At 43.5% G+C, this 15,210-nt stretch overlaps 5 protein-coding genes across 5 annotated transcripts; 2 read left to right on the plus strand and 3 right to left on the minus strand.

Moving 5' to 3' along the window:
- Positions 1-36: 36 nt before the first annotated feature.
- BX661DRAFT_175659 (Alpha/Beta hydrolase protein) lies at positions 37-794 on the plus strand. The gene has a single exon (XM_051534135.1). The coding sequence runs from the start codon at positions 190-192 to the stop codon at positions 766-768; it is 579 nt and encodes a 192-aa protein (XP_051395241.1). The 5' UTR covers positions 37-189; the 3' UTR covers positions 769-794.
- Positions 795-918: 124 nt separating this feature from the next.
- On the minus strand, positions 919-1,973 carry BX661DRAFT_202603 (uncharacterized protein). The gene has a single exon (XM_051538510.1). The coding sequence runs from the start codon at positions 1,542-1,544 to the stop codon at positions 999-1,001; it is 546 nt and encodes a 181-aa protein (XP_051395242.1). The 5' UTR covers positions 1,545-1,973; the 3' UTR covers positions 919-998.
- Positions 1,974-4,563: 2,590 nt separating this feature from the next.
- BX661DRAFT_168054 (uncharacterized protein) lies at positions 4,564-7,485 on the plus strand (the record flags this gene model as incomplete). Its single annotated transcript, XM_051533391.1, has 1 exon — positions 4,564-7,485. The coding sequence occupies one exon, from the start codon at positions 4,564-4,566 to the stop codon at positions 7,483-7,485; it is 2,922 nt and encodes a 973-aa protein (XP_051395243.1).
- A 115-nt stretch (positions 7,486-7,600) lies between these two features.
- BX661DRAFT_5761 (uncharacterized protein) lies at positions 7,601-9,021 on the minus strand. The gene has a single exon (XM_051539281.1). It carries the CDS (start codon positions 8,801-8,803, stop codon positions 7,715-7,717), a length of 1,089 nt encoding a protein of 362 aa, XP_051395244.1. The 5' UTR covers positions 8,804-9,021; the 3' UTR covers positions 7,601-7,714.
- Positions 9,022-9,234: 213 nt separating this feature from the next.
- Positions 9,235-10,153, minus strand: BX661DRAFT_168056 (uncharacterized protein; the record flags this gene model as incomplete). The annotated part of the gene is made up of 2 exons (XM_051533392.1): positions 9,235-9,251; positions 9,328-10,153. The coding sequence occupies 2 exons, from the start codon at positions 10,151-10,153 to the stop codon at positions 9,235-9,237; spliced, it is 843 nt and encodes a 280-aa protein (XP_051395245.1).
- Positions 10,154-15,210: the final 5,057 nt, after the last annotated feature.

The following is a 15,210-nucleotide window of genomic DNA, read 5'->3' on the forward strand; positions in this document are numbered from 1 at the left end:
TTTGCGGGCGCGTCCTATACACTTTTTGATAAGTTGTGGAAATGTTTAATCAATTGCAAGGATAATGAGACCAGTAGAATTGCGTTCGATTAACACTGGTCAATTAGTGGCGCGCCCAGCTACGGATAGGTTTCTCATAAGGATGACACGCAGGAAATCATTGTCAGCTGGCGTGGGAGCACAGTTCTAATGGACTGGATTGCCGACTTTTTGTTTGCAGCGGTGCCCTGGCCAAGTTCAGTGAATGGATCAATGGTGCACACCAGGTTCTTGGGAGCGTACAAAGGTGCAGCAGAAAATATTAAAGCCGCTGTCGACAATCTGGTTCAGAAATACCCAGATTACAAAATTGTGCTAACTGGCCATTCGTTGGGCGGTGCAGAGGCCGCACTGGCTGCGGGCGACTTTGCCATCAAGCACCCCGAATGGATAAGCAAAATAGAGGCTTACACCTACGGCGCGCCACGGGTGGGAAACACTGTATTTTCCAACTGGCTGTCCAGCCAGCCATTCCTCATTTTTCGAGTAAACCAGAGCGATGTCGTTTCGCAAGTGCCGCTAGGTGTGTTGGGATACCAGCACCACGCGCAGGAGGTTTGGTATAATACCAATGACCAACTTAACTTTTGTGGTAGCAATGGTGAGGGCGCTCCTGGCCAGAACAGTCTGACTGCTTTGCAAATGTGGTTTTTAACCTACTTGCAGTATCCGGGCCTGGGGTATGAGGTATGGTATTTATTTGTTGACTCTTTAAAGGTTATATTCTAGGAAATGCCAAACTTGGATACTGGTTGCATATTGATTTATTTTTGGTTACTGTCAGAGTGTCAAAGCGGAATTGAGCACATAGTCGTGGCGACTGAATAAACATCACCTGTTTTAAATATGCGTTGTACTTTTAAATTATAATGATAATGTGTGGGCATGTGAATATATTGAAATAAAACCGAAATGTACAAGACAATTAGAAAATGCGTGAATAAATGCAATGAGAAACTTTAGTCGAAAATATCTGGCGATAATGTCATTAACGACTCTCTGGACGACGACCTAGACAATGTTGACTGGTGGACAAGGAGCTCGTAAACTAACAGACTCAACGACAACTGGCTTTGTAGTCTCGAAGCATTAGAGTGGCCACTGATACTGGATCCAGAACCGCCAAAACCACTGTCGTAGCTGTATTCTTCTTCTATATACATATCGCTGGCCGCAATGCTTATTGAATCCACATTGTTCAGCCCGGATAGAAATTCGGTAACTCGGTCCAGATCAAGCGTGCTTATTGAAGTGGTAGACAAGGAATGTGGCGACGGGTAGGAAGGTGGTGGAGGCTCGTAAGTAGGCGGTGGTGTGCTGGGTATGCTTGGAGACAAAATCACTGGGTAAACGAAAATATCAAAAATGTCCATCAGCGAGGACGATAGAGATGGCTCCAACCGGAGATGCAAATAGGTATTGTGTGTGGCACCGGCTGCGGTGTTTGTCTGCCTGGTGTTTTCAGAACAGCCGACATGTGGCAAAAATTGCTTTCCGCCCTCCATTGTAGTTTTTATTTTGACGGCCCAAATTTATATATTTGTTTGTATCGTGCAAAACAGTTTTTTTTCCGAATACCCAGATATGGTCTACTTGCTGGTTGACAGCGTTAAATGCTTGAATTGCGTTTAACAATTGGCTAAATAAACAAATGGATGTCAGTTATAGCGTGGATGCGTGCGTGAATGAACGTGCTGGTGCTGATATGAAGGCCTCGTAGACTTGAGCGACAATATATTAAAAAGGTGCGACGTAATACAACCAAGACAAATAGTGGAAGTGCGGTTGACAGCGCGAATGGGTGTATATTTGCACACAAAAGTGTGTCAAGTGTTATAAAAGCGTAGGCAATAAAATAGAAAATGCTGATAAGAATAAGAATAAGAGTGCAAATTTAAAATAATACTCAAAATGCCCAGAATAAAGAGGAAAATAGAAACAAAGAGAAAATAAATGAATTTGGGAAAACAAAGCTGCGGTAGTTGGATTAGGCGCTTTCCCTGCACTGGCGGAAGTTTAATAATAGGGCACCCTTTTATGCCATACTCGCTTATCAATCGCAGCTTTCAAATCAAGCCGAATTTGCCCACACCCGATAATGTCACTTCCCCATTGTTTGGTTAATTTTGAAAACTAAGGCACATCAGCCATTCATAGTTACTTGTAAGAAACAGGACTCGAATTAGGCTTTTTCCAAAGTCCCTTTTCATCTCTAATCAATCTGTGTAGATTCGCTGCTACTTGCGATTATCAAACAGCCTTTTCATTTTACTATTGCAAAATTAATATTCGAGGCCAAATCTATAAATCATTTTTGATACGCTCCTTTTGCCTTTTTTAATTTCATATAGCAAAGAAAAAAGCAAAAAAAAGTTGGCTCTGGGGGACGAAGGCCGAGACTAGAGAAAAAAAGTAAAATGAAAGGGCAACTGACTGGGCCTTGCTCAATATAATTGAATATAATAGAATTGGTATTCATTTTTAAAATTATAATATTTTGTACTCAATTTAAAGCTCCGCTTGTTTGAATTTTTGAGGGAGCTATAGTTACACGATTATTACCTAGGATTGCAGATCCTTCCCCGTATAGGCCAATTGCAGTCAAAGCTGTGCAGTTAAAAGCAGTCACTTCATTAGTCAATTATTCACCCGCATATAGCTAACACCGCTACTGCCGCGTAATTATTATCAGCGTGTATATGTCACTTACTTCTTTGTCGCAAATATACTCATTTAATACAATTATAAACCACTTGTTGATTGAGCTCACCAACACAATTACCTATTACATTTGAAGTACGTTTTGAAGATTGTCAATCCACCCGGTTTATTTAAACCAATGCACGATTGAATACTCACCATGTACAATACAATACGCTTTCATCCAGAAGATAAGCACATACCATTTTATCATAATGAATGTGTATGGTATAGCTCCATTATTTATGCTTAAACAATGGAGCACAAGAAATAAAGGTTACAATTGCCGCTGCTCTTCACATTATTTGTAATAGCGCCAGTGAGTTGTCTGTAGAAGCACATTTGAAGCTACGCTAAACTCGCGCATTGTCCCCCGGTTCTATCCATATTCTTTCAAGTATAAGCCAATATAAGCCTAATATCTGATTATGCCGAATCTGAATAGCCCTCCTTTTTAAACAAACACGCGTAGTGTAGTGCACAGCCCGAATAAAAGTCAAGGGATCTGGGGGATCTCGAGGAATTCAATGAGTCTCGGGTGCAGCCTTGTAATTTCAAACGGAAAAAAGTATATTGTTTGCAGTATATTGTTTGAGTCGTACAGCAAGACTTGTATGCAACAATTTGTATTGTCGAGGCCATACAAAACCAAACAAAATGCAGGCATCGTGACAATGTGAACCAGCCTTCGCAGTATAATTTTATTTGGTGGCACTGCTGTCAACAGATGCTAAAGTGCGCTCGGAACACATGTACTAAACCTAGACAGGATGCGTGAAGCAGCAGAATAGTGTAATAGTTGCTACTAACGCTGCAATTGTTACTGCTGGTGCCTGTAACCCTACTTGTTAAAAATATAATATATCAAAATTAAATTAACCAAAATATTCATGGTTTTGCTCAACACGGTGCTATTCGGAATCACACTACTGCTTACACACTAGTTCAAATGTATTTTTTATGCATGCCGAGCCTGGCGGTTAACACACAATATTGAATCACCAGACACCCAAAGGATGCAAGGTGCCTGCAATATTTTCTTTTTATATTTGGCGACTTTAGCCCCACCTGTCAAGGACAATACAAAAAGACCACAAAGTGACAATTACACTCGAGACAAAACAACCAGCAATGAGGGAGTAAAAAAGTGAGGGAGTACATAAACCTTATACAAAACGGCAAATAGCGGGACAAAATAGATGGTCTGTCGCGCAAATGCGCTCTTGGTCACTGTTTCTTGACTGGTGTTATTCACATAAGAGCTCGACAAACGCACGGTTGCCGCCTTTTTGGTCTTTGAAAATAATCATACTTTTTATTTTGTTTCTAGTTGCTTAGCACATTTTTTTACTTTTTATTATATGCCGCCGGCCAGCTTTCATTTTTAAAATTTTCACTTTCTGGCTTCATATTACCACATTGATTCAATTTTTTCTCAGCACACATTTTCATTTCGTCTGCGACACGCAGATATAGTCAGATCGCCATTTATTTTTGCTTTGTGAAAGATTGGTTGAAGACACTTCAATTTTTCATAAACATTGTAAATCCCGTGGGAGAGAGTTTGTGGCATTGACAAAGCTTTGCCGTTTAAAAAGAGGTGCAGCCTGCAAAACAAACTAAACCAAACCAAAAACAGGCTTTCAACCAGCATTTTTTGGCTACCGCTTTAGTGACTTGTAGCATCGGTTTCTATTACCTGTTCTGGAACCGTCCCCCACTTTACATAATATCTGCCTGTGCTTTGCAGTCTTAAGCAGCAATTTGAAGCAACTGCCACCAGGCCCAATTTTGACCAGACCGCACCCACAGCACAACACGCACATGTACGACTACGTGCGCCGACAGCAGGAGCTCCAGCCCGGTATATTTGCGACAAAGACATTCCACTGGATGGACCAAAGCTCGAGAGAGCCTAGCTGGACCCGGATGTACACGAAGAACGCGCCCCTCGACCCGCTGATTTATTCATCAAGCAGCCTGTACGCCGCGCCCCGCGCAGCACCAAAGCCTGGAGGCGCCCGCAGCGCGCTCCAGCGGTCGGCATCGGGTATCTCACCGCATCGGGCACTGTTCGCGCTAAGACGGCACAGACAACACAGCGACGTGCCAATCAGGCCGCCAAGCGGGGTCTCTGGCACATTCACCATAAGAAAGCGCGGAAAAACAGTGCCGCACGACGGCGAGCCACCGGCTTTTGCCTCTGCCGTGCAGGCAGCAGTTCCACAGTTCCTGGTTCAATATTGTTTTGGCGCAGAAGCAATTCAAAGACAGATGAATAATAATCGTGCTGAAGCACAAAGGCCAATCATTCTGGCAATCCCACCCCACCATTATGCGGTCCCAGCAGAGACCGCGGCAGCTGCCCTTGTGGGTGTTGATATTGTTCCCGCATCTGAAAATAGCGCTTCTTTGCTGTTGTTGCCACTGGATAAAGACGACGCGCCCGACCAAATCCACATCTCTTCTCCATTTGCTCAATCCCGCCCTCAACTATTTTCTTCTTTTTCCCCTCCTTCATCTCCCATTCCTCGCACTATCTGCCACAGGGCTCGCTCGCTGATGCACAGAGTTCGCAGCCTAAGGCCCGGCGGCGGCCAGAACCCTCACCAACTTCAGCAACAGCAACAGCAGCGTCGCTGCCGCCAGCTAGAACTACAATTACAACAACAGCAACAGCAACAACGAAACACACCGCACTTCACAATATCGTCAGTGCTTTGTACCGCAAACAATGAGGTATCGCCGCCCGGGTCGCCCAATGGCAACATGCACTGGAGACCTGGCCCTCAGCCCAAAATGGTGGTTCGCATCCCGCCGTCACGAGGCTCTCGCCATGTGCACACGAGTCGACGCTCCTCGCTATGTTTTGTCAACGCCAGCCCACAGCTGGGCCAGCGAAGACTTCCGCGCTCGCCTCTGGCCAACCCGCTTGCCATAACCGAATTTACGTCGTCCGACTCGGAGCCCTCTGATGAGCAAAAGCACCAACCACAACAGCAACCACAACAGCAACAGCAACAGCAGCAGCAACAGCAACAGCAACAGCAACAGCAACAGCAACAGCAACAGCAACAGCAACAGCAACAGCAACTGGACAGCACAGCGAAACCTTTGGTGGGAAGCATTTGCACTCCAATACACCCGCTGACGTCGTATGCTGACGAGGATACGTCAAAGTGTCAAGCGTGCTCGCGCTACAAAGGTAACGAGTGGATAGTGAGCTGCGATGCTGAGCATCCACTGTGCTTTGGCTGCGTCCAAAATCAGGCTAGGGACATGTTGGCTAAAAAGTCAGCCAACCGCGTGCCTTGCCCCATTAAGCACTGTTTGGCGTACATCCCACTGCAGCACTTGCGAGCGTGCCTTCCACCGCAGAGACTCCGGCAATTGGCAGGAAACAGTCGTCGGAGTGACCGGGCGATGCAACTTGTCAGACGATCGTTGAGCATGTGCAGTGGTCGCTTTAGCAGCAGCAGCAGCAAGGGGAGTTACGCAGAGTCGTATGTGTCGGATGTGAGCGACGAGGGATTCGACAAACCAATTGTTGTTGTAAACGCGAGCAGTGCCAATATGCCTACAAACCGTGCAAACACGGGGCAGAATGCAGGTAGTATTGGCTTTAGAGGCATTCGTGCGAGCAATGTTGATCACGAGCTTGCCCATTCAATGGAGAATTTGGCCGTGTCTGTCAGCGCAGTCCAGAAGCACGTGCCGACCCAACACCTTTTTTCAGCCAGCATGCCGGTTCTCGCTAGTTACGCGAGCCACAGTGCGGCGAGCAGAACCAGTACGACCAGTAGCGGTGACAGCAACAGTGGCAGCACACCACCGTTGCTCAGCGAGCTAACTAGGGTCGGGCACGCTAGCACGGACAGCGTGGTTCTTGCAGCAACAGTTGCCACAGACAGTGCCATTTCGCTGAGCCTGGAGTTGGTTGGATCCCAGTTGCAGTGGGTGTCCAAGGCCCAGGATAATATTGGCACACAGACACACACCCCCAGCATGTCAAACGACTCACCACTGACCGACTACGAGGACGACACGGCTATGTACCTAAGCAACGCACTGTTTTTGGAGCTGCAGCAGCAACAAGCGCCGTTGGCCACATCAGCCCTTTATGACTGCGTCAACTATGACATGGACCTGTGTATGCAGACGCCGTCTTATGAGCTGGCGGCGTCGCTCGTTTCTTCTAGCAGCCCCATCTCATGGCAGCACCCGTCATCACAGTCGGAGGCGTATTTCCACTCACCGGCCAACAGGGCGTCCGTACACTCTGCCCCGCCTCCAATCCCGCCCTCTCTGCCGCCCCAGTTTAGGGCGAGTGCCACATGGATTACGCCAGAGCAGCGCAACTCTGGGTACAGCGAGAACCTGATGCTCAACGCCACGCTCTTCGAAACCATTCGGCGCAAGGCATCACTCTCGAATGACGAGGATAGCGACTATAGCCACAGCGACAACTCAGACTCTCCACGCACATCAATAGGCCAGCGGCCGCAGATTGGTCGCATCCATGCCGCGCCAGTTGCCAAGACAGAATATGCAGCCATTGCCTCTGAATACGACGATAGCAGCGAAGGAGTGTACATCCCGACATGGCGCAAGGCGGAGGCAAGCACCACCTCAAAGCGCTCCATTCCTCTTTGGGCCGAGCCTGAATATGGAGAAGAGTCGGGCCTTTTGTGCGAGGCCGCGGGGCTTAACTTTGACCTCTACGAGACACTGCACAAGCGACGTTGAAGTGGAAATATGTGTGGGCGACTGTATTTTCTCTTTCAGTGTCACTTTTATTTTTTTGTATTCGAATCCTTTTATCCATATCCTTTTCAAATATCCAATTTTGCCATACTAATTTTAGTCCAGGCGACTTTTTTTTGCGTGGCTCGCACCTGCATTTAGTGGCAAAGCATCTAAAATTTAGTATTAATAAAACTTTGAAAGCCCTGTAGGACCAAGCCCCACTGCATCATCAGCGCGACTGCTTTATTGTAGAATTCTTGCGCATGCGGAAAAGACCGCGGTCGGTTGGCTTTTCGCGGTCCAGCCCCTTGTTCAGCATCGACGACTTGAAGTATCCGGCGTCCTCATCACTCGAAGCATCCAAAATGGGGTCGCTGGCGTATGTTGTCATGGGCGACTGCGGCGGGTGGCTGATTGAGGGTGCCGAGTTCTGACGCTGCTTGCTAGCCAACATGGGTATTCCGCCGTCGGCAGTCACCGGTGTGGTAGTTGGACTAGTTGCAGAAATCCTCAGGGTGGCCATGTCGCTAATGACTGAAGAGTCGCTGGTCACGCTTGGAGACATCATTGGCGGGCGCGGTTTGGCCCCGCCCAGGGACACCATGTTTCCCGATGCCGACATGATGACTGTGTTTGAGATCTCGTCGGCAACAATCGACGTGGGCATGGGTGCCAGGGGTAGTGGGGGAGGAAGTACCGGAAGACTTGGGGCCTGTCCCACTGGACGGGCGCCGTCGTCGTTGGCATCGTCGCCTGCGTTGAGAGAGGAGGCGATGGTTCGGGTCTCGAGGCTGTGCAGGCTGGACATGGTTGTATGGCGGGTGCTCTGCGATTGCCTGGACGGGCGCCGACTACTTGCCTGCTCTGTGTTTGACTGGCTATCATGAGAGAGCGTTGAAGCGTTGACCTGGTTGAGCACCTGCAAAATAGGCGCGGCCCTCTGTGCTGGGAGTACGTCATAGTACCTCGGGGGCAGCGAGTTGACGATAGCCGCGCATGAGTCGAGGGACATGGATGTTCTTTCCGAGGACTGGCGTGACTCTGGCCGAGCGCCAGTGTTGCTCCTGCTAGAAAACGTGCTGACACTGTCGTTGTCCTGGTATGCCTGCTCCAGATTGTTCAGCGACGCCTGCCTGTTCATCACGCGAGTAGCGCCAAGCAAGCTGTGGGTCATGATTTGAACGGGAATGTCGATTTGCACCGACCGCTCGCTGGACAGCCAGTTGGGGATCTTCACTTCTATGCGAAGAAAGTGGCTGAACTCCAGATGCTCGCTGCTCACGTAGCCGCACGGGGTGAGTGGGATTGGGAATATCATTGTCTCGATCGAAAGCGACTCACTGCCGGCAGATTTTTCGTCTACAATTGTTTACATGGGCAATTTTTTTAAAATGAAAATACTTTTTTATAGCAAAAGTACGTCTCGCACAGAGAGAACATAAAATGACAAGCGAAACACGGGCGGCGTAACTATGCTTTATTGTGATCGGCGCCCGTGTTTACACAAGGAGTGTGAGCAAAGGACAACGATTTGTAAACATAAACATATGCACAAATACCGGATAGCGAGCGAAATAACCATAAACAATTTTTGGTTGAAAGCCAGCGCGCCATCACTGAATGTGCTATGGAAGCAGCCCGGTTTTTTTGCACCAGCTTTGCACGCGCAAGCACATATTATTTAGGCAAAATAAAACAAACCAAAAAGGGACGGTTGTCTCTTTGTTTATTTTCATTTCTTTCCCCTCTCTATTTACCCTTGCGCGCTAGTGCACAAACCGTAAATCAAGCGCAAATCAAGTAAACAAAGTAAATAGTGGTGTGAAACAAAAAAATGCTTACCTGTCCTCGGCTTGCCCGCCGCCATTAACTCGTCGTTAATGAAAAAGTTGTACACCGACGAGCGAATAATTTCGCCGCTTGCAAGCTCGCGGTCCGACGACCAAGTGGGCTGCCAAAATGGAACATCCACGCTGTCTCTGCACCTCGTGCGCTCATACAGCCTAGCAATGATTTTTGTCCAATTTACCGATGACAGTTCTTTGATTGACACGTCAATCTTCATTTTTTTCCCTGGAATCACCTGGTGCCCACTGATGGCCGCGCGAAGCTCGACAGCCGGCTTGCCACTCTTGCCCTTCTTTTCGATGCACAGCGTTTCGACAACCACCATTGGGTCAGGGGTGGGCAGGAGAGAGACGATGGGCGTGAAGAACATATCTCGTTCAATGGCGGCAACCACCTGCTCTTTGGCTGCGATGCCGCCAGCTCCAGAGTAACCACCGGCGTCGCTGGGCGCAAAAATCTTGCTCTCGAGCGTGTACGAAATATCAAACTCGGGGCGGATGATGTTCTGCGGGTAATTGAGATATGGCATCTGGCAGGAAAAGTTAAACACGTGGACACCGTCACTAAGCACAGTCGATGCGACCGCGCCCTTGCGCACAGCCTTCCAGACCACCAGGCTCGAGCTGAACAGCTGTGATTTGGCGGCCTTGGTGACGACCTTTAGGTTTGGCAAGACGCGCTCCCTGCCCACTAGCTCGACGACAATCTGCGAAGCTGAGATAGGCCGCGACAGCTCGACGACCAACACGCCCGAAAACCGCTCGTTCGGGCGGAGCGGCTGCTCGATGGTATTTCCAGCCGATACTGTGAGCTTGAACATTGCTATGTTTGTGTTTGCCATTGCCGAGAAAATGCCAGCGGCTTTGTTCTGCCTTGCGAGTGTCTCTGGGGAGCTATCGAGCGAGCCAAAAAGGTTTGATGAATCCATGTTCGCAGTCGGATATAAAAAATAATAAAACGAAATAGATTTAGGTGTAAATTGGCGTCTTCTTTGTTTTAGTCACAATTGTGAAGGAAATAATAATTCTGATAAATAAGCAACAGGCGCGGGATAAATAAATATGTAGATAAAAAGCAAAATAATAAAATGTAAGCAAGAGATGAGAAGAAAATAAAAGGTACAAAGGCAACAGCAGTATTAGCAACAACAGCAATGTGCGCGTGCCCTGATGTGCTTTTAAGTTCAAAATGCCCACTTTCAAGGCCGGATAGTTATGTATATACAAGCGGCAAAATAAAAAACTTACCTGTTGGCTCTATTTTGAAAAATATTTTTGTTATCCTTTTTTGTTGCTGTTTATTGCGGAACAGCACTACTGGTTTGGCACGGCAAATCAATAGAATAAATAGAACGGAATATACCGAATTTACAGGCACGGAGAGGCAGGATTATACGTTCTAATTGCCGTGAGATGGGATCGATTTGCGACCCAAAAAGGAAATAGAAAAATAAAAAATAATATAATTTTCACAAGCGTGCAAATATTTTAGTGTTGAAATTAGGCACGTCCTTCAATGACAAGATAGAAAAGGATGTTGAAGTTTGCTTTTAGAAGAACGTTAAAATAATAAAAAGTTTTTGACAACAAAAAAACCCAAAGATAGACAAAAGCAAGTTGGATGTGTATTTTTAAAAGTATGCGAGCGTGACGGACCAGTGCAAAAAAAGAGGAACAATACAAATAAATAAAAATAATAAAAATAATAAAATACAAATTAACGAAAGAGAGAACAAAGAAAGCAGGTATCTACCTCACAAAAGATGGGCAGGGGTAGGGCTTATTAATGAGGTGGGAGGAACAACCCTAGGATGCCTGTTCTAATTAAAACAAATAAACAATGAGTGCAAAAAAATAAAATGGGAGTCACACTTGTCATGACGATTCTGGCGCAATAAATGGAAAACATTATTCGCTCTTGTTCACAAAGACCACCAGACTGCATCTTAAAAAAGAATTCACAATTTCCAATCCACCCTCCCATCCTCTCACACTCCACTTTCCCTCTTTTTTCACACTCGTGCTCAATTTTTCTTTCTCCCTTCACCAGAAAGCTGGGTTTTCGGGCCAACACCCATCCGAAAAGAAATCTGGAAAATTAGCAGCACTGCAGCCGACCAGCAATAAAAATGCGACTTTAAAGCTGTGTTGTTTGGCTGAAATCTTTGTTGGGGAAGGACATACTCTCATTAAGCAACAGGATCGACACCAATATTATTTTTGCTCCTTGTGGAACAAAAAATGAGAAATTTGCAAAAATGGCGAATCGCAAAAAGCACACCCCAATTGCATTCCTTATGTGAAAAATTCGAATTATCTGAGCGCAGCTTGCATTGCATATTTGTCCGAAGATATTATTTTTTGTTATAAAATGCAAGTAAGCAAGGAAATGAATAGATACCAACAAAAAACAAGTTTCTAGCGATAGATTTGTTTGTTTGTTTGTTTGTGAGTTTTTTTTAATTTTAAGTATGGCTCATGTGTTGATTCCAGATAAGAACAAAAAGCGACCGTGATGAGTACTCTCACTCACAGAATTCCATTCCTCTCACTCAAAAAATAAGGGTCTATGTATTCGATTCCCTAAAACATATTATTGTTAGGAGATCGTCCTTTTACCAAAACAAAAATGTTGAGCGTCCACTTATTTTATAAAAAAAGGTGTGAAATTGTAAGCCAATTTATTTGAGTAAAAATAATGTTTTGCCCATATACTGTACTTGTATTTTATGTGTGAAGATGTGTAATGTTCGTACATACACGTGTACACATATGCACATAACAAAAATAATGTTTGATGTTTGACAGATGCGCAGCGCTGCAAGATATGCCCGAGCTGCATTAAACAGTATGGAAAATAAATGGCTTTCTTTTGACAACATTTTTAAATCTGAGGCGACAAAAAAAATAAAGGGGAAAATTGATTGCAAATCTATCATTTGTTTTTTAATTCAACTTAAATGTATGTATCTTGTTTAGTATTGGAAATGCACGATAGACACCACACGTGCATTGCAAGATCGAGGAAGCAAAAAAGAAAAGAGGGGATGAAGAAAAATGGATAACCTCAACAACCTCAACGTACCCAACCCCAATCCTTTTTATTGCCTTTTGTTAGTGCGTATGAGCCATTGTCGAAACGATTTGGTTTTATTTGTTCTTTTTCAATGTTTGATTAAAAACCTTTCTATTTAAGTCATTTCCGCAATGAAATGGATATCCGCTGAGAAAATAAATAAACTAAAAACAGCCAAATACATTCATTGCTATTAAGCAAACAAATGCAGATCAGAACGTGTCGATTTTGCACAATGCCTTATATAATATTTCTCACTACCTGAAATCTGAAAGATTGCGCCCCTTCTTTCAGTAGAAGGCGTTGATTCGGAGTCCATTTGTGCTACCATTTACTATAGCAAGCTGCAGCGCCATTATTTTTTTGCTGAGTCTGATGATGTCTCTACACGTTTTAACCAGCTGTCTTAAACCCGACCTTGTGTTTGTCGCACTCTCTGTTTTTTGCGTGCACTGTTTTTTCTAATAGCCATCCAGCCACCTAAACTATCAGACACTCAATTTTAATGCGTTTTACGTCGCAGGACATGTGGAAACCAATATTTATTTTGAACAACCCAAATGGCACTTGTAGCATTGTATTTTATAAAATAAATTAGTGCACAAATATGTGCAATTCGTTATGGACGTAGAATTGTAGTCTAAATATAAAACAATTTTAAAATTAGCGACTATTCACATATTCATGCTTAACAATGCAATTAGTATATGCACTCGGCCCATTTAGCATATCCAGAATAACTAGTTGAGATAGAAGAGAAATGATGCCAGAAAAAAGTGTTTGACAACACTGGTGCTGCCAATGCAGAAACGCAAAAAATCATGTCAAACGCCTTTTATTTTGCAGGCTCAACTAAGTCTGCTTAAATTTATATATATTAGCACATATTTTTGTAATATCCTGATTTGATATAAATTATCCTTGTTCATATAAAATTATATAATTTTTGGTTGAATACTATGTGCATCAGCCACCACTAAATCAACCAATTAATAATTCTATTGTTATTAACATCTAGTCAAATCAGCTAATAAAACACGTAACACGACGCCTGAGTCAAACTTTTTGGATTAATTGTACTTTTGGATAATATTGTGCCATTCTAATTTGCTTGTCTACAAAATCTCGATAGAAAATGTTTTAAAGTATCCTCATCCTCCCCTTTAGTTTTTCCTAAACACGTACCATTGTTTTGTTTTGTTTTGTTTAATTAACCAACAATATTGCACATGTTCGCAGTCCAGTGTGCTGATGGTGTATTTGTTGATATTTTAGTATTCTCAAGAACAATGTTTTTTAATAAATTAATAAAGCCAGTATTTTTTATTTGCGCGCTCTTTTTTTTGGGCCAGCACACTGTTTGCCAAGTGGTTTATGTTTAGAAGCAAGAAATGCAAGTGTTAATTGACAAACATAAAAAAGCAAGGTATATAAGAAACACACGTTTTGCCAAGAAAAACATGTATTCTAACCATCCACCATACTCAATTCTTGTTATTTTAAAACAATTTATTCTTGCTCTTATCCACCGCCATAGAGGTTTTTTCTTCCCATTATTGATTTTGCTGCTGTCGCCGTCTCCTCTGTTGTAGCTCTGACTAAAGACTAAAAAAAGGCGCTTACCTTTATGCATTCTCATGATATTGATAGGGCAATTGCATTGAATTGTTCTATTATTATCGACTGCGCATATAAAGCTAAACTAGCTTGTATTAGTCAACTAATTGAGGGGTGATAATTACGAGGAGGGTATTCAAAAGCTACATGAGAATATTGACCATCTAAAGACCGACAAAGACGTAGACGCCAACAAGGATTGCGAAGATGGACTGGCCAAACTGATTTTGCTTGTTGATGAATTTGACATAGAGCATTTGTCACAGTTTAGGCACACGGTTATGCATGTTGCCTTACTGAGATTGCTTGGTTACGCGCGTGACAATTAATAAATGATAATAGGTTTTATTATAGTTTATTTATGTGCCAGGGAGAGCATATAAGGAACGACTGTCGGGCAGCCAGGAATTGTTCTCCTTGGAAAAAATAAGTATACTTTTTTGATTTATACCTTTTGTAACACATTGGATCAAGCAAAAATGGTCAACATGATTTTCCTTAGCAGCTATCATAGTTCCAGCGCATACGCTAGACAACTTTTTAATAGCTGGTTGCAATGCCAATTTTTTTAAAATAAATATATACTTTCTTACTTGCTGTAAATGAGCTAAAAAACAAGATGAAAACAATTGGATACAAAAGTTATACAGCTTCATTATGGCATGAGATAAATACAAAAATTTATACTTTACCAAATAAAATAATAAATTTATTAAGAGGCTGTCAATAAAATTAGAAAGTTGTAATTTTAACACAAAACAATTCAAATGAAAACAAAAATGAGAAAACAATTTTTATAATTGTTCTTTTCAAATAAGAAATCAACGCACATACACATACATTTCATTATACATCTAATACTAGTATTATTAATAGCAGTTAAATCTAATCCGCTTTAACTACACATCTATTTCTTGGTAATTACATGTATTGTAATATCATGCATATGTCACGCCTACTCTTTATTTTTAGCTATTGCTTTTAATAAATTTTGGCAATCTGCATAGCAGTTTTGAATACATGATCCTTGAAAAAAAACTTTACAAGTGTATGCTACCATGAGCAATTGTTTGTTTTTGAAATACGTCAGTGGCGACGCCTTAATTAGAAATTACAATTTGAAATTTTCTGTCAAAAATTATTCACAGACAAAAATATTGGTAGAATTGCAACTATGGCGATACA

This window comes from Kickxella alabastrina, assembly GCF_025024165.1.
Source record: "Kickxella alabastrina strain RSA 675 chromosome Unknown BX661scaffold_1, whole genome shotgun sequence".
NCBI lineage: Eukaryota > Fungi > Kickxellomycota > Kickxellomycetes > Kickxellales > Kickxellaceae > Kickxella > Kickxella alabastrina.